General features: G+C 38.2%; 1 protein-coding gene across 1 annotated transcript in view; it reads left to right on the top strand.

Moving 5' to 3' along the window:
• The window catches only part of LOC309691352 (ephrin type-A receptor 6-like), a 183,806-nt gene that overhangs the window by 65,072 nt on the left and 90,785 nt on the right, over positions 1-27,949 (top strand). The window contains exon 5 of the mRNA XM_082508968.1: positions 23,454-23,609. Within this exon, the coding sequence (XP_082365094.1) occupies positions 23,454-23,609 (156 nt within the window). The remainder of the gene's footprint in view (positions 1-23,453; positions 23,610-27,949) is intronic.

Genomic DNA, 27,949 nt, shown 5'->3' with positions numbered 1-27,949 from the left:
TCACCACTTCATAACATTAGTTTTACATTGTATGGGGTGAGGCTTTTCATAGCCACTTGAAGGTAAGTGACTAATACCAGTGTCATAGTGTGAAGCCCTGTTTTATAGTACCTGTACTAAAACATGAACCACAATATTATGGTGGTGCACATTGCCCTAATGTACTGTAATGTGTTTTACGATAATATATTACTGACATTGCTGCCACCAAGAAACTGTTGTGTGCTTGTGGTATACTGTGCTTGAGCAAAAGTGTGTGCACATTTTTTAGGGACCAGATCAAGTATGTTGCAAATGTGCTTGTGCATATAAAACTGAAATTTTGTGACAAAAAGTAGGCAATGACAGAACACAATAACAAGCTGTACTTGTGCAGATTTTACAACCCTGTTTTTCAAAAACTGCTATGCTGCAAAAATGTGATTGAAAAAAAAACAACCTATTTGCGAAAAAACACCTTCCAAAGGTAGGGAGTGTAGAATGATTTGGGAATTATCATCTCTCAACTAATTAGTTTAATGAGTAACACAATTAGATATAAAAGCAGCATTCTAGAGAGGTGTAGTTCTCTGTAGTGAATCTGTGGAGAGGTTTACTGTGTGTGAAGGACTGCATGGGTAAATGTCTTCAGCAATTTAACAATAACATCTCAATAAAAATGTCAAAGATATAAAAGATTTTGTCATCTGTGTTAAATAAGATTCAAGATTCAAAGGATGGAGTAATAATTGTAAAGCAATAAACCAAATATCATCATGCCCTCATATTGAACTGCGTTATAAAACAGAAACACCTTTGCCTTCTCTGGAGTCGAGCTCACTGAAGAAGCATGGAAGCAAAGTGGAAACCTCTAATACATTAGAAATTAACATGATACTTGATTCTTACTCCCAGAACAGCTTATTTGCTCTCCGATATCGCAAAACTGACTTGTAATATTATCCAAATGTATTCAATAAATATATTCTAGAGCATATTACTAGTCATGCTGCAGTACTTAACTATGCAAATTACTGCAAAGCCCAACAAGAGAATTGTGTGTACTCTCTGTTCATGAAACAAAATCTCATAGTTTGAAGCTATTAATAGAGTCTGTTAACCCGCTAACAAGCAGTCAAATCACACTAACACAAATTTTATCACACATCTGTAACCAGATTTTACACCACTGCTTGATTAGAAGACAAAACAAGTCAATCCACCTAAAATTAAATTCACAAGGTCTTCACATGGCGGCAATATCTGTGTAACAAAAAAATGATAGGAAAGGCCCCTTGTGGTGGATCTATTTATCCACTGGAAGCCACATTGCTTAGACCAACAGCGTCCAGCAGCGGGAGTGACAGCTTTAATTTGGTAGCCAGCGGTCAACATGATTAGCGAGCTGCAGGAGGCTTTTACAAAGTGGACCAACTGCCTTTGCTATCCACAGTGTCAGAGGAAAGAAGCATGGGACAAGCAATGAGAAGATTGTTAAGGCAGATAAACCTGAGGCTCTGAAGATCAGGTGCAATGCTGCATTAAACAAGTATTATTTTTATGACCTCTTATAAATGAAGGTCTCTGTATGACTGTGTGTGTGTTGTTCTTTCTGTCAGTTCTCTCAACAACTCACACTTGGTGGGTCTATTGCTGGGAACCCAAGAGAGCTGTCCTCATATTTTGGCTGTAAGTTGTCTTCTGTTAGACTTTCTCAACAGTCAGACATGCAGCCTGTGAACAGGAAAGATAGGCAACTGCATGGGGCCCCAGGCCATTAGGGGACCCCTGAGAGCTGATAAACTTTCCTCCACAGCAGTTTCTCAAAATGTGGCAACCACAGTGACCACAGCTCCCTCCTTCTTAAACAACCAGTGCAGTATTTGCAATGACATCTCAGAAGGAAACCTCCTTAAAGGGGCCCCCTACTAGCTACAGCCTGTTCAGTAAGCTGCAGGCTGAGCCCATCTGTGTGTCTGAGTGTTCAGCAGCTCATTCACTGACTGTAGCTCATCCTAAACTCAAACTGTATGTAAACTTATCACTATTGAAGGAGAAGTTGTTTTGGATTCTATCTGTTGTAACTATTCAGCTGACGACATTACAGCGATGGTAATATGATTTATAAATGACTTGTTATTTTATCAACGGCTATGCTCCCGGGGCTCGTGTTTGGCATTTTTGTTTTGTTATAAGAGCAACACACACTCTATTCTGTGCATATATTCTTTTCGCAGTGCCAATTTGTTGTTTACTCCTCAGGTTTACTATTTATTATAGCACCATGCACACAGGACAAGCTTTGCAAAGTTAAATGTTAGCTGTCAATCAGGATAATGTCACATACCTGCAGTTCAAGCTCAACGTTATTCAGTTATTCATCAGAAACTGGATTAATCTGTGTATTTTACTGACAAACCCCATTCCTCCTGCCACAAATGACTTCAATTACTCACTTACGCTGCAAGTCAGTCCATTCAGAACACGCACTGTATTAGTTTAAGTCAGAGGTTCCCAAAGTGTGCGGCAGAGCCATTGCAGGGGGGGGGGGGGCGTATGAAAGGAGAAAGAAAAAAAAAGAACGCTTGGACACTGCTAGCATAATGGACAGGTTTTTTGACGGGGCTCCCATACAAACGCAAAGCAGGAGATGAAGCATCACCAAATATGTTTCCAAACCAACTTCATTCCAAGCCAAAGACTAGAAAATATGGTGAAGCATATCTGCCCTTTGGCTTCACCTGCACAAGTGCCAAGGTAGGTCTCTCCTGCAGAATTAGTTTCCCCTGCGTCGGGAGCATGCGCTGGGCTCTCCAAATCATGGGCAAACAGTATCCCACATTCTTGATTTTTAGTTCACAAACACTTGTAATGACTAACTACTCCTGACATTTTGGAGATGTTAGTTCTTTATACAGTAAAGTTACAGCGGGATACAAATAATATCAGGCTGATCCTATCACAATTTGTTCCCCCTGTCCAAACCACGGACAAACAGTATCCCACAGCTGTTTATGTTTTTAACCCATTTTGCACAGAGAAGCATTTTTTGAAAAATGTATTGATAGCAATGTTGAATATTATTACAAAGGAAAAAAAACAACTACCTGTAAAATTATTACACCGTGACGCCTCTGCCTTTGTAAATGGAGGGACAGTAACTGCGTGTGTATGTAAGCGTGTAAAACCTGAAGATAGTAAGATTAACAGTATTTTGTCTCTATCTGCAATTCTGCAATTCATCTCATGTAAACAATAATGTGGCGCACAGCATGACGTGAAAAAAGGCACATACCTTTGACGTTGCGTGACGAACTCCACATGTAAACCCAGTTTTTAAAAATTCGAAACGCATAGAAACTGCGGCATTTTCAAAAATACCCGTGTAGGTGTGGACGTAGCGCAAAAGAGTTAGTAGTTTATTATATTACTACCTGTAATTTATTTCAGTTTACTTGTATTTGCTTAATTGTTTACTAGATGTTTGAGGTGTGAAATAAACCGCAATGGAGTTTGAAAACAAAATATGGGTGCTTGTGGTTGGAGGATGTGTTTGTGCGGGGTGTGTAAAACTAAGGGGGCGCCCAGCAAAAAAAGTTTGGGAACCACTGGTTTAAGTGAACTTAGTGGAGAAAGGTTTGTGGTTATTATTTAAGGCATGTTTGTGCATGTACAGATATACATGCACAAACATAATACAGAATTCATTTAATACGGTGTACGGTATGTCAAGTACAAATGTACACACACACACACACAAACCTCTTTTGTTTCATATGCAAGCAGAGGTTCAGCCACTGCTTCATTTTCCAGTTGGCAGGGAGTTGATGTGTTCAGATATGATTTATTGATCATGTTGAGCACATTAGTTTACCCACTGTGTTCAGTTAAAAAGCAATAACACATTTTACACCCTCTGTTCCATGCGAATGCAATAACACTAAACTAATTACGCAAACTGGGGACAACAGTGTGATTTGTAAAAGCCCGCGCTGTGCGCTGACTCTTCAGCAAGATGCTGAGAGTATTGGAAGTAATACAGTAAGATGTGATTAATTCATACACACCTTATCTCTTTCCATTCGTTTTATATGGAAAAAGAGCCACAGAGACAGTGACTGTGTCTACAGGCCAGGGCAACCTGTATAATAGCAAGAAGCGTGCCAATTTTAATTTTCTTGGCTAATTCTGATTTTTTTTCCAATTTTGGTTTTCTTTCTAAGAACTATAACTGATAGCATTTTTTTAAAAAAAACAGCTTTTCAATGCAAAAACTTTCACAATAAAATAAATTATTGAACATCTGCCAAATTTCCTGCAGTAAGTTACAGAAACAAAGTAGATGCAACAGATCCATCTAATAAAACAAATGTCAGGCACACTCACGTCATTATCTGGTATGTTTATAATTTCACCAGATGACATGACATCAAGTATCTCGGGGTCTTGTTCGCGAGTGATGGGAGAAGGGAGCCGGAGATCGTCAGACGGATTGGGGCTGCAGCTGCAGTAATGCAGACGCTGCACCGGTCCGTCGTGGTGAAGAGGGAGCTGAGTGTAAAAGCGAAGCTCTCAATTTACCGGTCGATCTACATCCCAACCCTCACCTATGGCCACGAGCTGTGGGTAGTGACCGAAAGAACGAGATTGCGGATACAAGCGGCAGAAATGAGCTTCCTCCGAAGGGTGGCTGGCCTCTCCCTTAGAGATAGGGTGAGAAGTTCGGCCATCCGGGAGGGGCTCAGAGTAGAGCAGCTGCTGCTCCACATCGAAAGGAGCCAGCTGAGGTGGTTCGGGCATCTGACAAGGATGCCCCCTGGGCGCCTCCTGGGTGAGGTGTTCCAGGCATGTCCCACCGGGAGGAGGCCCCGGGGCAGACCCAGGACACGCTGGAGAGATTATATCTCTCGGCTGGCCTGTGAATGCCTTGGTATTCCCCCGGATAAGCTGGAGGAGGTGGCTGGGGAGAGGGAGGTCTGGGCCTCTTTACTTAGGCTGCTGCCCCCGCGACCCGGCCTCGGATAAAGCGGATGAAGATGGATGGATGGATGGACATGACATCAACTCTTTTCTCTTTTTCACTCCTCTTATGATTCCTTTGCTTTGATCTAAGGGGGTTGGATCCATTCTTTGCTCTGAACTCTAGATAGCTTTACCTTTAGCTCTTTTGCTTTTGTTAGCTTCATTAAACTGTCCACATTCAGCTGATTGAGGACGGTTTACCTGTCTAATAAGTTTGTTGATATGAATATTTTCATAATGCTCCCTCTGCGGTTTTTACCTACAGTGAGGAGCCTCCATGCTGACAACATGTAAGCATGTGGCTGGGAGTGTGCACATGACAATTTGCCTGTGTCATTTTACTCCTGTTGTGCATGTAATACCAGCTGACTGACAGGTCACTGGTCCGAGCTAAGAACACTGGAAATTGGTTGGTTCTGGTCCCTGGGTGGCCTGGCCCTGATAATTTTTTACAATTATATTTAAAAATGTTATTCAATTATAACATTTTAAAGGCGACTGTCAACGATGAGAAAAAAGTAAGAATGAATAAGACACATTTGAGGCTATTTCAAATCAACTGTCTGTTAGCCAATTTCTATATATACAACTGTATAGGCATTCTACATTCACTTGTCTTTGGAGAGTTAGACATCATAAGTGATAGGCAGATCTGCATAGTAAGTGGAAATCTGTGATGTGTCAGTGTATTGTTCAGTATTGCAGTATGCTAGACAGCACAATGTTAACTGTAAACAGTTAGCAGGGTTGGATTTTCCTGCTACAGACTGGCAACCTGTCCGGGGTATACCCTGCCTCTTGGACCCGCCTGGCGACCTTGATAAGGATAAGTGGAAGAGAATGTATGGGTTAATTCCTGAAAATAGTCATAATTATTACCTGGAAAAGTCCAGGTATCTTTTGCTTTTTCATGACCCTAGTTTGAGTCCACTGAATAAATAAACAATATCAATGGTCTATAATTAAAAAAGGGATCAAATTTTTTCATGTTTTGTGTAAATACACAGGATGTGAAAATAAAATCTTTCTTTTTCTTTTTTCGTTGCAGTAAGTATTTTGTAAAATGTTTATAGAACGTTTTGTATTGTTAATAACAAATAATAAATATGTATGTTTTTACCCAGTTCATTACACATTCTGTGGCCTTTCTACAATTTAATATGTCAGCACTTCTTATTGCACCACTTTGAAGTGCTGGTATATTTATTAGATGCAGGAAAGTAACAGCTCACCTAAGTTAAGTGAAACTTTGTTTTGTTACTAATAATCTGACCCGACTCTTACCTGTATGTGTTAGTCTGAGTATAATATTTTTAAACACACACACTCACACAGACACTCAAGTCTATGCACTTTTGAAGCAGCTGCATTTTTCCCACTGCTATGCCTCATATTGGGACAGTCGGTATTAATTTTTCCTCATCATATGCTGTTATTGGTCTTTAATAAAAAAAAAAACATATTAACTCAAATGAAAAGAATAGCACAGGATTTGAGGAAATGTAGCATCCATCAGCGTTTTTTCCGTCTACACCATCAGTGGTAATTGATATTTGAGGCCTGGTTTTCTGCCCCAGCCTTCTTTTCTAGAAATGAGCTTTTGGAGCGGAGAGAAAACAGCTGAGGCGGTGGAAATGGAATTGGGTATGTGTCGCTGCATGAGAGAGTGGGATTATCCCAGCATAATGTCAGCCTTATTAAACACTATTACACTCTATAGATCAGGAATATGGAACCTGAGGAATCTGAAAAGGATATACTCCCAGTTCATTTGTGTGTTGAAGTGTGTGTGTGTAGGAGTGTTTGCAGTTGGGATTGTATGTCCATAAATGAGAGTTTTTAATTAAACTGAAGTATTATCCAGTGACTGTGGGTGACCTCTGATACCATGTTACATGGTTTATTATTATCAGCATTAATGCCATTATTATCATTACCGACAAGACAGGATAGGCACAGGGTTTGATCTGTAATTTGCAACATACAGAAAACCGAGTACAACTACATTTTTTTGTGATCTCCTTCCAGCACAGCGAATACATGGTGAGTCTATCATGGTAACAAGCAAAACACAGAGAGACTATTCAATGTACCATAAGGCTGACCATCCTGGGCTGCACATCAGTTTTGCTTTGATTTTCTAATTTATGTATGGCAGGGATTTTACTAGGCACAAACAAGCTTTGGTGTAAAAGTTGCTTTAGTTATGATGAGTTGTTGCCTGCCAGCACTACATGCCATCACACTGCGCCAGATCAAAGTAGTTAAAGGCATGCTTCTGCTGCTTTTTTTGAGACTTTGCATGACAGACCAGCTGCTATTCCACTTGTATTGGATAGAGAGACAGTACTGGATGTTTATCAAAACACGACACATCCAAACAAGGAAGCTTGGGTTTTATTAAAGTTACAGTAAAACTGGTTTAGAGTTGCAGTCCTTCAAGAGCTATATATTTACATGAGATTGATTAGGAAAGCACGCACAGTTTAAGAAAAAACATAAACAGAACAAAAACATTAAATAACAACTTAAATTCACATATTTTATATTATCTTTCTCTCCCATGTTGGCATTGCATTAGATAAACACAAAATGTAGGTCTGACCACAAAGCCTTTTGCTGTAGTTTGCATTAACATATAGACATGGCACACAGTGATAAGAAGCACTAGAACAAATAAATAACACAGCCGTGAAACAGTGCAGACGACTGATGGGTTATCATTACACAATGGCACAAGTACTGTGCTGCCCACAGGTAACTTCTTTTTTTTTTACCACTTGCAGTATTTAGAGGAATATTTATAGTGAATTATTCTCTAATACCATTTAGATGTTGGACTTAGTATTGTTGCAGTAATTAAGACACAACTCATAACAATGTTAGGTCAGAGGATGTCCATCACGAGGGATGACTTTTAAAAGGGACGTCCACGTGGAACACTAAAAAAAGTACATTATCTGTTTTTTAACAGCTTTTTTATGGGGATTTCTGTAAATGTGAATGATTTAATTTAATTTTTAATTTAAGGTTTAAAAATATTGGAAACATCAATAAAAAATCATTTTCATTTTACATTGACACAAACTGTATACATTTATTACAATGTAGTGATATTCTTAAAAGGCAGATAACACGACAGAATTAACAACTATTAAGAAAAATTGAACATTTTGAGGTAGCTTTTAAATATTCCCATAATGTTATAATAGCTGGGGTGAAATATACAAAAACCTAGTTTAATCTAATGCGATCTAATCTTTAATGTAACCCTGCTCACCCTGCTCAGACTAATAGCTGTGCATGATCCCGGAAAGCTCAGCAGAAAGACACAGTACATCGTGTTACATACTCTAACCAGAGTATGTAACACAGCCATCAGCACTCTCAGTCTCAGAAGTCTCACCAGGGTATGGTGTTAATCATTTGAAAATTAAACTCAGCACAAGGGAGTTAGAGTTCAACAGCCATTTCATGTTTCATTGTATGAAAGTTAACTGAGCCTTAAAACATGTTCGGCTGTCAACATGAAACATTTCTAAACCAAACATAAATTGACAAAGACAAGCACACTCTGAAGCATGTAAGGTTATAAATCATATAATATTACTGGGGATAGTACACTATAACTTGTGTTCCCCATCTAAAAGAACTGTTTGAGTACAAATGAAAATGGTAGAAATATTCAGAAAATGGGTTTAAATTGATATTGATTTTTAGGCAGGTCTTTACTTCCAGGGCAAACATATGAATCCACCGACGCTGTTAAGAATAGGACAATTTGAAGGAACTCTGGTCTCCCTTATATAACTCTACTTCAAAGAAACAGGACTTTCTGGATAAATCGTGGATCAATTTTGCTAAAGGTCTTCACAAGACAGGATACATTTGCTTTTTTTAATCTGTCAGAAAACAAACCCTCACTACAAGCATGTGCCCAAAGCTGTTCAATCGCATATTTATTTCTGACTGTTTTGCATGCAGGCCCCCTATTTTCTGAGCTTGCATTCCCTCATTTACTGCAGATGGGAGGCAGTTAGAGGAAAAGTGGAATGATCCCCAAATCTGCCATGTAGCATAAAAGTCGAGACCAAGGCTGAAAGCCCTAAACATCTTTTGAGCTAAGCACACATTCACATTTTAACTTTGATATTTTTTAATATTAAAAAAATCTATTTATACCTGTTCATATCTTTGTCTTTCATAGAACACGCAATGTACTGCATGCTGTTTATCTTGAGTGCAAGGAAGGTGATACTGTGCAGCAGGGGGAGTAACACACACACACACACACACACACACACACACACACACACACACACACACACACACACACATACTTCCTTAAAATGTTACTTAGTGAAACTGGTTCTTACTACCAGCTAAACTATCCAATCTGTGACAAAGTTAAACAATTTTGGTGACATAAGTGAGTTTTAAAGTGTGTGTTTGTAAATTTCAGCCAGTATGTGGGGAGAGTGTGCTGTCCTCAGATCATTAACAAAAGAAGCTGGTGCCCCAATTGTGCTCATTCTTCCCTAATTACTGGCAAATGCTTCCCGCTAGTCCCATGAAGGCACACTCTGTCATCCCAGATGACTGCACTTGGAGTGCTTTTTGTCCTTTGCCAAGCGAGTCCTCTGAAGTTAAAAACTCCTACTGGACTAGAAAGGCTTAGAGTGTACTGAAGCATTTCAACCATGAAGCAAAGCAAGACCATAGTTTGTTTTGTTGGTTTACTTCATTACATTTACTTTCTGAAGAAAGCAGTTCATTATACCAAAACATTAGATTACTTTTGCGTTACTCTGCAACATTGCTTGAAATGTGTTGTCATATAATTACGAGTTAACAATACAAACCTCAGGCTTCAGATGCTTCTGCAGAGTTAGTCTTATGTTAGCAGGAAAATTCAGCTGTTTCAAAACTGGACACAGTTGCACTTTATCAACTTGGCCATGTCCATCCATGCAATAAAATAATAGGTTTGTATCCTAACGCCAAAAAAAAACTGTAGACTGTTCCAACATTTCCCTCCTCTCAAAAACTAAAATTAGCTGATTTTAGCACAAATGCTAAAATATGTCTATCTGCCGATGACCTACAAGAGCATAATTAGGATCTTAAAGTGAATATCATAGTGATTAGTAAATGTGCTACATTACTGAGCTAACGTAATTTGGTTACACTAATATGTTACTTTGTAGCACCAACACTACTTGCAAAAGCTACCGTACATTTTGGTTAAAGTAGTGTTTGCTACTGCTTCCCCATCATTACAAACCTGTTAAGTACAGTAGTGGTTGGTCTTTTTTATGATCTCTCACACTTAAATAGTTCCTTCTAAAGAAAGACAATTCTAATAGTTATCATGTGTTATATTTAATACACATAGCATAAAAGACATGATTACCTTGTACTTGAATCCAATCCAACTGCTTCAGTCGTTTTAACTGTTGAAAGCAGAGCTTCCAACAAACGAGAATGTTGTAGAATTGTATTCAACAGTTGACTACAAAGCAAATATGTATCCTTATTTTACCACATAAATTTGTTGAATTAAGCACACATGTATTTGTATTCAAATCAGTTTCTTTTAGTTCAATTTTCAGCTTGTAAATGCACGTACAATACAACTGAAGAAATGAAATCCCCAATTTGCAGTTCACCTTGCTTGTTAAGTCACACTTCTTGTAGAGACTGAATATAAACTTCTTTGAGGTTCTTAAAGTAAAACATGCTATATGTTCATTCCAGCCTGGTGCATTAGCTAGTAATATTTATTATTTGAACCATCTTTACAATGAGCTGAAGTACAAAAGCGAGAGCAAGAAAGAAAGAGAGAGAGACTAACGCTGAATAAACTGTGCCCTTTTTTCCTTTTTTTAAATGCCGTTAGACACAACATTAAGACAGCTGTTAAAATGAAATGTCTGCATGTTAAAACACAGTTTAGTTAGTAACCAGGGCTTTTTAAGGGGGAAGTTTAGATCAAAACCTTTAACTGCACCTCAGATTTCAGCGGCTCTCATCAGTTAAATGACATATGTTGTTTTTTGGATTAACACATGCTAGACTACTTCTTCCCCACTGCCATCAGACTCTTGAACAGCTGACCTATTTTTGAACAGTAATAATAATTGTTTTGCACATCAGGTCATCCTGCATATTAAGCCAGCATATTAAGCTATAGCCCTTTTGCACTCATCTCTGTTTCACACTTCAATATTTTGTCTTCTTTTCTGTCTTCATTTATTTATTTGTACTATTTGTATTTAGCTGTTCTGTTTCTATTGTATATATTAATCGGCATATGTGGGTGGACAGCAAAGAAAGAATTTCATTGCACAGAGAAATGTCTTTTTTTTTCTTGTGACACATGACAATAAACACTGTGAATCTTGAATCTCAAAACCTTGTTGAACTGAGGCTCTTGGATTGATGCGCCACGTGACTTTCAGGGAGCAGTTCTAGTATAACGCCAAGTGCTTTATTGTCCCAGAGACTTAATGAGTTTTATTTAGTGTATTTTAAAGAGTTTCCAATAATCCGTTATCAAAAGTATTAGTTGCTGTCTTTCTGCATTCTCAATATAGTCCAATGACTGTTTTTTGTGTGCAGGTTTGTGCATATTAGCATTGTGTTTACCCTCTTTAAAGCCTGCTGCATAGCTAGAGAATAAGCGTACCACTGGGCTGTTCATTGGCCCTAACTCCTAACATAGTGTTACACGTTGCTGCTTATGCATGTCAGTCTAAAGTTGTACACTCAGCCAAAATAGTAACTTTTGAAAATATGTCTCACAGTCTCATAGACACATTACCATAATTGTTATGAACTGTAACTGCGGCTTTGCATAAAACCTGAAATAATTCTCTGAGTTCTCAAACATTAATTTCCACGACTAAATCCAAGTCTTCCCACGCCAGGATGCCAAAGAAAAAAATTCCTCTACCAGAGATAATTGTTAGACAGGCAATGCTTTTTCCCCCACTTCTCTTTTTGTTTCGGCAATGCGAGAGTCATTTTGGAGAATGTAAATTTTGTTCATCATTACAAATGAACCCATAGCAAGACTGTCTACGCTGCATGTGGCAACATCAGTGCAGCTGTTTTAGAATTATAAAACCTTCTGCCAACACCTGCTTTCTGTTATGTCACTAACATTTAAGTATCTGGACAAAAACTTAAAAGGATGTTTTTCTTGTTATATTTTTTTTCTTAGTTTGTTAAGAAAAAAATTCTGTCAACAGCAGCTTCTCTTTAAGTGCCACATGTCCATAAAACAGCTCAAAAGCTCCATCACAGAGAGGGAAAAAGTGCAAGTGTGCATATGTTTATATTACACAGTACATGTAAAATATCCTGTGCACACACAATGGATCCTGTGAGTGAGGTTTTTAAAGGAAAGCTAAAAGCGATAGAAGGAGAGAGGGAGAGTAACCCCAAAGGCATTTAAATTGACTGATCCATTTTAATTTCGCTCCAGCTCCATTATGTTGTTGTTGATGTTACTAAAGGACTGCCATGTCATTATCTCCCTCTTTTGTTTGTGCTGTTTTTGAGAAGACATTGCTGTTGTTTATTTTCCACAAGAAGGCCTTTATGCTAATGCGACCTCTGCTAAAGAGGATTTGCTGTCGATTTAACAGCGTGTTAAAGCCACAATCAGCATCAATCATGCGGAAGGAAGGGAGCGAGGAAGTTTGGGGCTAAGTCATGCTAATCTTCATAACACCTTATAATAAATTCATTAGACCTCCACGCGTACTCACGTGACGCTCATTCTCTCTTTTTTTATGAAATTACAGGAATTAAGAGTGAAAACAGTGGTATGAAAATGAGGGCGTTAGAGGAAGTACCTGTAAATATTTCCAAAATGCAAGACCGTTTCTTTGTTTTGTAGGCAAAAATAATCAACTTTTGTTAATCAAATATTAATGTTGTTCAGTTGACTATCAGTTAACTGAACAACTATGATCTGCTGTCTGCTGTTTTTTTCCTCTAGGTCAGCATGGTCGTACTTATTCTAATTCTTCCTGTGGATGATTTAATTGATTATGTGGCTCAAAAGTTTTATAATGCAAAACCTTCTCAATCATATGTGAATGTTAACTACAGTATTGTACATTTATAATTCTTAAGGCGCCCCTTGTTTTTTTTTATATGTTGGTAAATAGATGCACCAGTTTATTGAAACACGCAGATATAAACGGGTTTATTATATAAGGTGAAAACAATTGTACAAGTTTAAAAAGCCTGAAAGTCATTATTTGCTATGGCCACTTTTATTTTTTACTGGCTGCCTTTTGTTCCGTTCTTTGTCAAGATGATCCCACACTGCTTCAATAATGTTGAGGTCTGGGCTTTGGAGAGGCCAGTAGATGACTGATGATGTTCCATTGTGTGTTTTTCTATCCAAGTATGCTTTTACTGCATTGGCAGTGTGTTTAGGATCATTGTCATGCTGAAAAATGAAGCTGCTGCCAATCACATACTTTCCAGATGGTATTAAGTCTGATGGTACTTTTCTGCTTTCACGATTCCATCAGTTTTGATAAAACCCCACTTCTGGCTGAAATGCAGCCCCAAAACCCTGACAGAACCTCTACAGTGTTTTATGGGTTTGCGTGTACACCGTCACTCTTGTGCTTCTCTCCTGATTGCCTCTGTAGTTATTGACGATCATTTGAAAAAAAAAGTTTTTTACAACTGATTTCCAGTCTAGTGTCTTTCAGGTCTTGTGTTGGATGTTATTCCTATTTCTTAAGGAAATGACCTTCAGACATATTACACATAGCACAAGAAATTGGTTACTTGTTAAATTCCCTGTTATGTGTAGACAAAAGACTAAGTTAAAGTTAACTTTAGAACTATTGATTAAGATCGCGTTTAAATAATACTGGATACCTGGGAGCAGAATATAAAGAAATCAGAGTTTTGCACCGTATCATAATAAGGTTATTGAATACTTTTACTGAAAAATAAGCAGGGACACAAATACAGGTTTTGGGGTTTTTTTGTTTTTTATTTGTGTCCTCTAAATATCATAATGCTGTAAGTCTGTTGGCCAGTAATAAAAGTTTACAGCTCTTCTGGGAATAATAATAACATGTCACATAAATCTGCTAACAAACTCACATTTTATTCTTGTCAAAGAGAATTTCAGGCCTGGCAAATAGGACTTTTCATTTTACAGAGAGCAAGAATATCGCAGACCCATCAAAAAAAAATCCCATTGTAAACCTTAAACATCTCATACTTGTTGAGCACTTGTTGTGCCCTCAGTGGTGTACACCCACTGGGAGGACAAAAAGCCCAGTAGAAGACTTACTGCTGTGATCATGCATTAGAGATATTCTAATACAAGTCACCGATGTGTCACTACAAGTCACAGCAGTGTCTCGGTTGTCCAATTAATGTTGTAAAAACAAGGCCCTAACGGTTCACCCCAAAGCCTCTTCCAGTCAGCATTTTGCCTCTAAGATACGATTTAGAGAGAAACCCTGCTCTCACTCAGCGTTAACGGATGTCTTTTGAAAGCTTTACTACTCTGTTAGTTCATTTGGCGCAACACTCTGTGCTGTCTGTGCTGCTATAAACATTGCTATAAAGGGATCAGTGAGGCTGACCTCTGTAAAGTTCATAAAAAGATCAGTGTCACTGATAACATCACAGATATATAAGGAATAGGAAGCCCAGAATGAGTCCATCCAGCACCGTCTGGCTGTTACTCCCTTGCCTTTTTGTGTTTGCTTCAACTCATTGTGGGGTTGATAATTAGCTTTTCTCCATCTCTAAGTGTTTCTTTATCTATCTTAGAAATGCACTTCAGCAATGCATTTTACTCAGCTGGATGTTGATAAAGGGTACATTATGACTTAATAAGAGTTTAGCAGCACGGTGGCATGGTGGTTTAAGCTTCCTCCCACAGTCCAAAAACATGCAATTAGTGGGCTTCGATTAATTGGTGATTCTAAATTGCCCACAGTTGTGAATCTGAATGACTGCCTGTTTCTCAGTGTACCTGCATCTTGCCTTTTGGTAGCTTGGATGCATTAGAAGCACTTGCAGTGAAGTGTGGGGTAAAGAGTTTTATAAAAGTGAGAACCTTGTATGAAATAAGTCTTGCTGATTCAAATCGTTGATATAGTTTCTAATATCTGCCAGTATATTTGTATCTACCTGTGTGCTGTCAGAGAAAGGGATAACTAGGTGCAATTATTCCTGCTAACTGTATTGCTTTTTTTCTGTCTTGTTGCCTTTATTACCTGATATTTAAAAAGGAAACTATCTCTATATTTTGTAATGAATTAAAGCCCATATATGTGCAAAATGTGACATTCACTCGTTATAGAGAATACATGAAAGAATACTGAATGATGCTTTTTGTGTGGGTGGGTGGAGAATGACTGACAACCGGCCTTTGCCTCATTGCAACAAAAATAAAGAAGAAGCAGTGACAGCAGCTGGCCTAAAAACGAGAATTGGCTGAAATGGCATTTTGCAAACAGGTCATCATAATTTGAGCACTATGTTGAAATGTCACATAAATAGATAGAAATATAAACTCAGATCACGTGTACTTGACAAATGCATACTATATCCTGACACATATTTTTAGTACCTGGTCTGAGTGTTGCAGCTGCCAACCTATTGATGACAATAATAACTAATGATCATGATTATCGAAGAAAGGACTTTCAAATTTTATGTATGCAAAATACCTTTAGATTAAGAGGCTTTCTTTGTTCCTTTATTAAGGCCTTAGTCATCAGACAGTCCACACAGACGCCTAATGTCTGCCATGGAGACTTTACATTAAAACACATCAACACCCCAGTCGTCAGATTTCAGAGAAGTTTAACGTATTATTACTGCGCCATGGTGTCTCCAGCTGTCTGTGTCCGAAACAGAGTATAATCAAGTGCTGTTTTCTCAGCACTTAAACGAAGGTGTGTTTGAGAGGCCTGCTAGTCCTCAACTACAAATCATGACACTCTCTGCTTCAGCTAATGAAGAGAGTGAGTAAGTCTGATGAATAAGAGAGACAGACTGAAACTGAGAAGAGGGCTTTTCATATTATAGTGTTTGAGAGTGTTGTTCTTGATTACATGTGAAACAATTAGACGTGGGTTTCAGAGTGCCACTGCTGCTGCTTTTTTAGGAGGTGTGACTTTTCGTCATCTGCAGTGTTAGTAGGCAATACATATTGTGTTAAAACTAGAAGTACTGTGAGAACACAAGCTGGAGTATGCTCACCCACAGACATGAAGTCTTGTATCATGGTACTGTATCATCTCTATATAACTCAGTATTACTGGCAGGCATTTTTGTTTTGTTTGGAAGTGAGCATGACTATCATATTGCATGACTGTAATTTTCTCCCGATGGAGTGGAATATGATTTGGTATGAAGAAGGAAAATGGGAAGCAGGCACTACTGTTCCACTAGTGTAGATATGTGTGGACAAAATGCATACTCTGTCAGCGCAGAGAATAAGCAATACGGCTTTTTTTTAATATTATTATTATTGTTCCATAGTTTTGGCAGAAGAAACACTGAGGGGAGTAATATTTTTTTATGGGATGAAACTGAAAATAGAGCTCTCCTTCCATTTTTTTGCCCTCATATGCAATAAGTTATGAGCTGCATCTCACTTAACGCCATCATCTCTGCAATGATCTTTCATCCTTTGCATCGCCTCCTCACCACACTGCCTTTGATTTCAAGAGCTGAACTATTCTGCAACATTTGTTGATGTGGTTCTGCAAGTAAATGCTGCAGAATTGTGCTCCTCTTGGAATTGTTCTTCTTCGCTGATCATCGGGAGAGGAACCCACCACCATCGGCTGTACACTGCAAAGACTTACTGAGTTCCTCTAAACCTGACTTTAGTGTTGCAGCACTCAAATTGTCCTAAGATCTTCAACTAAATATTACCACATGCAGACTTTAAGTATAAATATTATTTTCACCTAAAATAAAATGAAATTTGATGAATTCAGCATAACTGAGTGAACGCTACATATAGCCTGCTAAAACAATATTGCATAGCCTATTTCTATTAACAAATAGATAAAATGTACATGAAAACTTGCATAAATAGCATTTTTCTTTAGTGTGGCAGTTGGGTGTAGTTAGATGCCGGCCTTCATATGAGCTAGGCAAAGGCAGACTCTTTCCATTTAACTATAGCCCACTTTTACACGTATACAATAAATTTTAACTACAATTATTGATAATAATTAAATAAGTACAGCAAATTTTGAGATCCTTGTTATTACAAAGTCACTCCATGTCCAAAAACTTACTTGATTACTTTTTATTTGTTGCTTTTATTCATTTAAGAAACACATGAGGAACTAGATCCGCTGAGTACAGGTTTCACTACAAGGTTCGACTACAGAAATCATAATTTAATGAATGACTTTAATGATTTGGCATAAGAGTTGTTTCCTTTCCAAATAATCGAAATGTCCAAATGACTGAATGTGTAACAGCTCCAAAAGTAAGGTCTTCTTTTTTTACAGAATTCAGATCTTACTGCTCATTGAACAACTACTGCATTGTTTCCTTTTTTAAATGAAATGAAGACAAGTGACTATGCAGGCAGTGTTCCATTTGTCCAGACAGCTATAGGGTTCATATTGATGTTTAATTAAAGGAGAACGGTTGTGGACACAAGTATTAAACAAGTAGCAGTGTACAAATCTATACTCTGAATTTCAAGGTCTGATGAAATACATGGTTTTATTTACTTTTCATTTATTTGTTTGTAATTCACTGCCATTTTTTTCTAAAAATCATTTCTTTTCTGAAACTCTTTCTACAACATCTTAAGCTATGAAATGTGCTATAAGGACAAGAAACGTTTGTGCCTATAGCAGGTGAATTATGTGAAAGGTATGTTTAGGATCACACAATAAAAACACTTGGGTAAGAGTAAATGGTCCAAAGCTTGGCCTTGGGATGGCCCTATATGTTTTACGTGCCCATGCTCACTGATGTAATTCAGGAGTACTGTACAGGGCTGTTCTCATGTTAAATAAGCCATCTATCAGAACGTGTCTTGTTCAGGAGTATTTTAGGTATCTCAATAAACAATAAATACATTTCCAACTACTTTAAAAAATACAAACTACTTAGAAAATGTGTTTTCTAACTAATGAAAGAAGCATGCTGAGCAGACATCCCAGCAATAAAGAGAGACAGCCAGGCAGATGCAGACAGACAGGCCTCCTCTTCAAATATGATCTGCCTGCCAGTTGCTCTGGTGTTGCTGAGGTCCAGTGAACTTACCGAACAATCTACTGCCTCTGTGTCTCAGGGCCCAGATTTGGAGCTCTGAGCCTTGGGCATGAAGATGTTGTGGATGGCTTCCAGATCTCATTAACCTTGGGCTGAAGGTCTAGAATTAGTTTGGAGACCCAAAGGGCAGTCAGTCAGCAGCATCCTATTCTCGCAACCACCCCCCCGCTAAGCTATATTTACTTGCTTATGAAGTGTACTGTTTGGTCAAATGGAAGAAAATCTTAACACGTTTGTTTTTTTTCTTCTGAAGTATTTTGGGTGAAGATTTCCTGCTTAAGCATCAGCTTAATAAGACATTAAAAGTAAAACATAATTCATAGATATAAGGCATGACACGTATAATTACATATTTTACAAGATTGGGAAATCCACTCCACTGGGTCTGAAAGATGGACATGTACTGAGATGGGTAGGACATGGACTTACATTTTTATGACAGAAAACAAAGTCAGCTCAACAAGCATGTGTGTTAAGGTAGGAAAATAGTAAACTTGTGTAATGTCTGCTAAGTTTCTCGTTTGTTAGATCTGAATGTGCTTTCTCTGAGATTTCAAATATATAGTTTATGTATTTAACATGGGCTTATATCACAGTATTTGCAATACACAACATTCAGATCCATACATACACAAGTATTGGACACTGTTTTAGCAAATATCAATAACTTATATGAAACCCCTATTTTACCGCAATGTAATGAGCAGATGTAAATTTTCATTATGTTCTCTCCTGAGACACTTTAGACAGGAGGTCGGGTTATTACGATTATAGGAGACGCATTGATAGTCTAAACGTAACTTTATTCTTTAGAAATGAGTTTTGAAAATCTATGATAATTTATTTTGTACTGATTTTTAACTGTACTTTTAATATTTGAAATGATAGCGACAACAATATTGCTATAAATCACCTGTATCATTATCAAAACATATAATTGCATTCTTACTGTGTAATATGCGCCTGTTATTCACAGATGTGCACATGCATTTGTTAGTACAGTTAGTTGTGCTTCCCAGAAAGTAATACCCAGACTTTTATTCTTTTTTTCAGTGTGAAATAGTGGAATTTATACAACCTATGAAACATTTGTAAAAGGGATTCATTGTAGTAACGCACACAGAAACATTACACTCATGCACACTCAGTCTTGCTCGGCTGTCTACTTCCCCTGCTGCTATTTTGTCTTAGTTCTCCTACCTAGTTACCAGAAATTCAGCAGTCTAAAGTACTGACTATGTCAAAAGCCTTTTTTTTTTAAATCTGTGTGTTGCATGTCATGAGGGCAGTATGAGAGGTTTACTGTTTACTGCACTGGTGCTATCACATATACACTTTCATGCTTTTATATAAAGTGGAAATGGGCGTCCTTGACGGATGGATCAGCAGTGGCACTGGACATAATGCAGCTTTTCTTTCTCCGGCCAAAATGTTCACATGTTTTTCACATTTGACCAGCTGTCCAGTTGACTTCGACATGCTGCTCCTGCCACTTCAGCTGTTGCATGTGTTTATGTGTGTTCATCCCAACACATGAATGCTTACGTCCTGGCCACCGGGCATGTCCATCCTCGAGCGACACATGGTCAACCCCTGTACAGTGCCACTGTGGCCTTGGCAAAGAGCCTGGCTGCTCATGCTGCAGCAGGAAACTGCGGGGTTCGAAAAGGAACATCCCCTCAGTTCAGCGAAGGTCATAGAGAGGCGTCATTAGGTTGACAGAGTCTAAAGCGGGGTCTTGCAGGGTGGGGGAGTTGACTGACGGTTTTTGACTCAAGGACATGTCAGTATCAGAGGTTAATGATAAAGGCAGCCTTGGTATGCCATAGGGGATGCCACTTATCATATTCATACAGATAGCTTCTGTGTGTTTATTTGCTGCATACGTGTGTGTGTGTGTGTGTGTGTGTGTGTGTGTGTGTGTGTGTGTGTGTGTGTGTGTGTGTGTGTGAGTCACCATTAAATAGAGTTTTGAAGACGAATAACAGTTTGAATAGCTCGACTAAAACAGCTTCAAACTAAATGTAAACCTTTTGTTCTTATTCTCTAAGAGGAATGATGATGAATAAAAAAAGAAAATGTTTCAAATGTAAGGAAGGATAAATTCGATTTAAAAAAATACTCCTTCATTGAACAAAAATGAGACTACGCTAAAAACATTACTATTAGCCCTGGCAGTGTGCGCTGTGTTCCCTGTGTGCGTGTTAACCTCTTTGTCCCTGTCCTAATTGTCCCCATTTGATCGGCACAGTTGTGGTTTCAGGCATTTCCTTGCCCTCCCTACAGCTCCATTTATCACAAGCAGCAATGGAGAGACACAGAGGCTCTCAGTGCTTCAAGGTGAATCCTTTCAAATGGCTCACGTTATGTTACCTTGTTAAATCAATGTGAAAACTAGCAGCAATGGAAGTCTCTCCAGACAAGAGTTTGTGTGTTTCTTTGACATGGAAGTGCTTTGAAGATTGGAAATACTACTATTAAAAGAAAGCTTTAGTGAATCCCTTAGGGCTAAGACTCTCATAAGCCTTTCTATTTCAGCTAGTTGCCTGTGATTTTAAATATTAAAGAAGGGAAGTAACTGTATTGTTTAATTTTTACTACTACATTTATTTAGACTTAAGGTCTTTGCTATCAATCTAACCTGTGCTGGTGGTTTCAAATCCTTCAATTTATTTTAGAAAATGTTTTTTGAAAATGAAAGATTCCGTTTTCTCGCTCCTGTAGCATGAAAATGAGAATTTTCTTGAGCTTCTGGAATAAGTCCAGCAGTTGGTGCTGGATTATAACTAGAGCAGACTCGTTTTACAACAACAACTGTATAGTTGGTATAGCAAATCGCTGCTTTAAGCCATGTCTGCACAGCACATGTCTGATCTAACAGATATGTTCCTTTTTTTATTAATCCATACATACATACCAAACTACTCCGCCCCTAAATGCAAGCCGTATTTTATTTATATCCTTCAAGTCTTTCCCTGAATTTTACAAGCATATCTACAAAATTTCAGCAAGTAGCTTAATTAACTCTAAGTGCTTCCAGAATAGCTTAATATAATGCAAAACAATGTAATTTTATTTTGAAAAGACCTCTGTTCGTTTCACTCCGTTGAGTTTTCCTGACAGACTTTGGTTCATTTCCCACCCCTGTGATTACGTACTCCGCTCCGATTATTCTGACCTGAGTTCAATCAACCAAACAATCATCACTGTGAGTATGTACACCCCCCCTGCTTCTCTTTGTTCCTTAACAGATTGGCTTTTTACTCACAGCAGTTAAGCTTTCAAGTCATTCCTGTACCTCTTGTTTGGATGTTTTTTCATTAGTTTCCTCATGTGTCACTTCTTGCCTGTTTTTTGTATTTTTTACCTCCCTCATACCTGGAATGTTTGGCACACTCACTGACCTCCTGTGAATGACTCCTTGGCTCACAATAAAGCTTAGCTTTGGGAGGAAAGTTTGTTTGTTTTTTTTGTTTTTTTACATATCTCTAGTGTGCAGTTCTGTGTTGCATTTTAAAAAGTTTTTACTTGTTGGTGTAAATAAATGGCTTATAAAATATTAACACACATTTCATCTGCTCAGTTGCTGTTTATGATATTCTAAATATTTCTTTTTCACTGCATCAGACATTTTGAACTGTCATGGTAGGAAAAAACACTAATTTCACTGCCGACTTAGTTATGGCTCTTTTCTATTGAAAGTTCTGAGTAAGCCCTGACAATGTCAAAGTGAGTCAGCATTAACAATAAGTCAAAAGGAAACAGCTAAATGGAATTCAGGTATTCAGTAATCACACTATTTAAACCCTGTAACAGTGGCATGTCAAAATTCCTTCTGTCAAAAAGACCTATTGGACATGATTTCTTATAATCGTCATAATTTTTTGAAAATTGTTCAAGGCAACGTTAAATGGAGTAAAAGATTTATCAGTAGATATGCTGCTTTGTAGTTTGTACTGCTTAGTCTGCTGTGATATAAGGAACAGTATTTATTTGGAAATGGAAAAAAAATCCTTATGTCTTTCAGAAAAGCCTTAGAAAGTCAGATGAGTTAGAATAAAGACCAACAAAGCCCATATAGGGAGAAGGCTGTGATGGATGTGACTCAGGCGCTGGACTTTGACCTAGTGGACTGAGCTTCTTGAGCCACGTGAAACCAGAAGACAGAGCTGACCTGTCAATAGATGTAGTTTGTTCATTTTCACTTGTGTGTGTGTACATTTATTCATGTTTTAACAGATGCACTTACGTTTAAGAAGAGATTGTGGTTTGAAATAAAATAGGACAATTTTGCAAGACCCTAATTCACCAAAGACACCAGATGTTAAAACTGCAGAGATAAACTGCTCCCTTGTGTTCTGTCTTCACAAATTAAGCCAGTGCTTAACAAAACATATTAACAGTTGTTGTATTCTGTTGTTTCCATGTGTTTTTGGCGGCTAAATATTCAGAAAAGTTTTTGCGCAGCTATCACACATTTATTGGTTTTAGTACAACTGTGGTTCCTTTCTAACTTGAAGACATTTCTGTGTTTTGATTGAAGCCATTGGAAATTCAAAACTAGTTGTGTGACAGGTGATACAACTGACTATTTTCTTTCTTTTTTTTTCTTTTTTTTTTCTATTTTCTTTCTTTCTTTTGTTTCATCACCTTTCCCTAAGCTTGAACTATTTATTGGGAATTAAATGCGGGCAATAAAACTAACGTTGGTATTATGTTTTGATAATCAATACCCTCGGTTTTAATCCATTTTTGTTATTCCGAAAAGGAAACAAAAACATGGGAATTTTTGTGTTACAAGTGTTGTCAGAGTTAGAGATGATTTCAATGTTTCTTTCTATCTTTGTTTTTGTGGAAAATAAAAAATCATACTTTTTAATACTTTGAGTAAATAATCCTAAACCCAAAGCAGATGGTCTCCCTGTTTCACTGTTTAAATAGAAAACATGAGTTTCATGAATCTATTTAAAGTCTGAATTTCTGATGGATTGCAGCATAAACTGTCTCCCTTCAGGGCCTCTTTCTTTGCATAATATTATCGAGCTATGTGATGTTTGCATGAAATATTTCTACCTGTACGTCTATATGAAGGTCTGGCTGTGCACTTACAGACTGCCACATTGTGTGTCTGTCATCCTCAGCATGTCGTCCAGGCTTCTACAAGGCATATGCTGGAAACATTAAATGTTCAAAGTGCCCTCCGCATAGTTTCAGCTATGGAGAAGCATCTGCTATCTGCCGCTGTGAGAAAGGCTTCTTCAGGGCTGAGAAAGATCCTCCAACTATGGCTTGTACACGTGAGTACACCAGGAAAAAAAAGGGTTTTAAGCACGATCGTCACACCGTGTGCTTTGACAATCAGATTAACACCTTCCGTCTTTAATTTCACAGGCAGATGGCACAAATGTTTATGAGTTAGAAATGAAAATATAAAATGCATTCCAGTGAATTTATTAACAGAACAATGATAACGTTAAAGACTTGAGCTCACTTTACTGCACAACACATTTTAGTCATTCATCTAGAAAGGTGGATGTGATGAAAATCAATCCACTATCTAAAAGATGTGACCAGAGAAATTTGGATGTGTGCAGGTGCACAAACTACATCATGTGACTGAAGGGCAGCCTGGTTTATAGACAATCTGATAATGGCAGGGTAATGTTACAATGACTAGTATATACATAATGCTACAGCAGTGTTTGACGTTCATACAGTATACTTAATTTGAAAAACTGGTAAAAAGAGTAATTTCCTCCCATTGCTAGGAGGTTGCCAGGCACGCGTGGTTCAGCTTTTTTGGGCATAAATTAGTTGTTATTGTTATAAAATTAAAATGATTGGTTGCTTTCATATTGTGTGGTAGGGGCATAAACTCTCGGTAGAAAGGTACAGGTAATTTGAGCTTGTTGCTAGGTGATTACCAGGCAGTATGATGGCATCATAATATATTATGCATAATCCAAGTTTTATATAATTAATCCTTTCTGAATATAAATGAGATATTAATTTTGTGAAATAAAAATAACATAATGATTTATGTTATGCTGTAAGTTCATAAAGGTTCATTTTAGTCCATTGTCAGGTGGGTGCTAGGAAACATGCTGACATCATAATTTCTGTTACAGATAAGAACCTTTGGCTGTACCTGTGTGCCATGTTTAGTTGCTCAAGTTCTGACGGTGTAGTGGGAGTTCTTGGATAAAGAAATAAACACACAGACAGAGCTTTTGTATGGTAAATTAAAAAAAAAAAAAGAAGAAGAAGAAAGAGGTATTTTAAGGTATTGTGTTTGATTTGGCATTGATGCCCTTTCTGATACAACCCTCCCAGACTTGTGGCTAACACTACTGGGTTTGTAGCTTGTCCAGAATCAAACCCAGGATCTTTTGCATGTTGCTGGAATTGTGTTAACACTATAGCATGGATTCATTTCATATAGTATAATAAGATGACTAAAAAATTAAACTTTTCACAATTGTGAGCTGCTGAAAACATGCTGAAGATGTGCAAAAGCAAGCTGGCTAAAGGCATTACCTCCTACCTTGGACATGAGTCATTAGACATAATAGCCGCATGTATAACTGCAGTGATGTTAGTCAACCTTTTTGATGTGATCAGACTTATGGGAGAACTGACAGCTGTAATCACCATCATCATAAATAGAGAGAGAGAAATAGTCATGTTATCATTTTGTCTGATTAAACTTGAATCAATTCATTGTACATTCACATTAAATATTTCTATACTTGTCTATGCCAGACAGTCTGGTAAGTTATTACTTTGTCTATAGAGCTGGTGGATTACTCCAGTGTTCTCAGAGAATTTGCTGTGGCCGTAAATCCAGTCTCGTCTTTAGGACTTATCTGGTGTGAAACGGAACATTAGAGAGTCTCTGGATGAATTACATGGCTTTTGTTCAGCTGCCTCGTCTTCATTGATGATTCACTGACTGTCATTACGACTTCATATTTGCATTAAATTACAGTTTAACCGGACTAATTCTCCTTTAATTAAAAAGCCATTTAGCTGTCACTGAGATAGACGGGGGCCATGTCTGAGAGCTCTCCAGGGTGGAAGAGTGTATTTGTCTTTTACAGAAAGACAAAGCCAAGTCATTGTGGAGATGCTGTTAGTTTAGATTGTCCTGCAGGATGCAATATTTGCAGGGGAAATCCTCAAAAAGGCTTCAGCTCTTCCTTTGATGTTTTTTTGTCAAATTTTAGGCCCAGATGATTCAATATATACATTTAAACCTGAAAGCATTTCAGTCTGGGGTCTTTTATTTGTCTGACAACTACTTGAAAACTTATCTTACCTGCAGTTACCGACACTTTCCAAGTCCTAAAAGCATGAGCTAATCAAACAAGTGATGAGCTCTAGCTTCTTAAACTCCAAGATCTGAACAAATGACTCCGGTGGCATATTTGTATTTACAGCATTTATTGACTACATTGACAAGGTAAGTTTGATTTGCTCGAAAACAAAAAAGCATATTGTTAAATCTTTACTACTACACTTACTAAAGACAACTAGACACCTTCCTCAGTATACAACGTTGTAATTTAGTGCCTTGTTCAATGGTTTGTCAACTGTTGTTAATTTGTTTTTAACAGTATTTCCACTCCAAGTACAAACACAGCGTAAAAGGGCCTTGTGTGGGAGTGACAAACTTGCAACCTAAGAGGAGTAGGCTGGTGTACCACATCTACTTTTACAATCTGTGAGCTGTGTTTACTCACATAATGCATTTTAATCAGGGGCGTGTAGGCCAAAACATAAACTGTTTGCTTGACGTTGAAGACAATAGAGATTAAAGACCGAGGGCCTTAGAGGAAGACAACGTTAGAGAGGAAGAAAGAGAAGATAGAACAGGAGGGGAAGATAAAGGAGAGGGAAAAGTGTAAAGGCTGGATGGAGTAGACAGTGAAGAGAGAAAGGAAGGAGGTGGTGATACCAATCTCCCCTTAGAATAGGAGTTGATTGATGGCAGTGGGGTTGCTCTGCAGGAGGGGAGGTGGGTGGATTCTCCTCGATGCAGAGAATAGAGAAGGTGAGATAATGGCCGATAGAGGCAGAGAGAGATAAAGGGAGAGAATGGACACACGCTGACAGAAGTGGAGGAGCAGTAGGAGGAGCTTTCCTGTCTGCTGAGATTTTAGCAACGGTGGGGAGAGAGGGATGGTGGAAGAGAGGGAAACATCCCATTGTCCTGGCAGACAGTGAGCTTGGCAGGACGGGAGTGTTCAAATCCCCCAGGCCTTTTAACTCCACCCTGTTGACAGCTGGCTGCCTGCTATTGCACAATGCTTACCCTGACACACAAACACGCGCATCCAGGGAGCACAAGACCTTAGCAAAGTGAAATGTGAGGGAGGTAGTTAGGCTGTTTACTGCACAGGTGAGGATTGCATTATAAGAGTCAGTACAGCAGGACTTTAAGATATGTGTGTGAAACATTTATGAAATAGAAAAACATTTAGTGTTAAGGTTTTAGACGAAACACTAGTTGACGCAAATGCAAAATACTCAGTTTAATACTCAGGTTTGTTTTATCTGCAGAGGTGGATCCTAGATCAGTAGAGTGGATTGACTACAGGAGGCTGACGCTGGAGGAGACGGTGGATAGTGGCAGGCAGGGTGTGTAGCTGGAGGTGGTTGGTAGCTGATGCTGGAGTTTCAGATGGAGAGTGGCGGGCAGAGTCAAAGCCGAGGATAGATTGTAAAAGATCGGGGTTAACTGGTTGCTGGTTGGCACAAACTGGAGGTTGGGAGAACAAAGACAACGTGTAATTAGTTAACTAGAGTTTCAACAAGGAGCCTGAATGCCATCTACTGCAGTAATTTATTTGACAGTCTGGCAAGGGGTGGATGACAAATATATATATACTGTAGGTGGTTGATTGAATAATGACACACGTGTATCATCTGTCTCGGTGGAGAGTCACGCCTCCAGGGATTCACAGGGAGACAAGACATACACAAACAGAGGGACAGAAAAAAAGGAAAGGGAGTGAGGGAAACACAAGGCAATAGAAAGCCAGTACTAAAAGCATGAGAGGACTATGACATTCAGAGCATTCTTTCACCTGCTTTTGACCTCAGATGGCAGTTTTGGGTGATGTTTCTTATACAGGTATAGGAAGACATTCTAACTCTGGTGTGCACAACTTACATTTGGTTCTTACTATCGAAATAGTACAATGCACAGCTTGGCTACTTGGAAGGACTGCATGATTGAATTAACTATTTCCAAATTCAGACACATAATAAGATTTAGGTGATTGCACCTGCAGCATCATTGTTAAACATAGCACCATATCAGGACTGGTGATAGAATGCAGTCTCTAGTGTCTAGACTGCAGCTGATGGAAACTCTGTTTGCCTGTATAACTTGGTTGGGTGGTGTGAAATTGTGTGACTATGGGTCTGAAACACAAAATGAAAGAATTGCAGATATATTAGCAACAGTTTGTCTAAAAGATATAATTAAAAGAAAGCACGCTCAAAAATTATTTGGCAGAAACAGTGATATTAGAATTGTGTATGTAGGGACATAAACTAACTGCTGGGCAAGTAAGCCCTTTATTTAATAAACCTGATTATTCTGCTGTAGACTAACAATGAATTTTGTTAT

Source organism: Aulonocara stuartgranti (genome assembly GCF_965226115.1).
Source record: "Aulonocara stuartgranti genome assembly, chromosome: 16".
In the NCBI taxonomy this organism is placed as follows: domain Eukaryota; kingdom Metazoa; phylum Chordata; class Actinopteri; order Cichliformes; family Cichlidae; genus Aulonocara; species Aulonocara stuartgranti.
The sequence above is the reverse complement of the archived record's forward strand: the minus strand, read 5'-3'. Positions and strand labels throughout refer to the sequence as shown.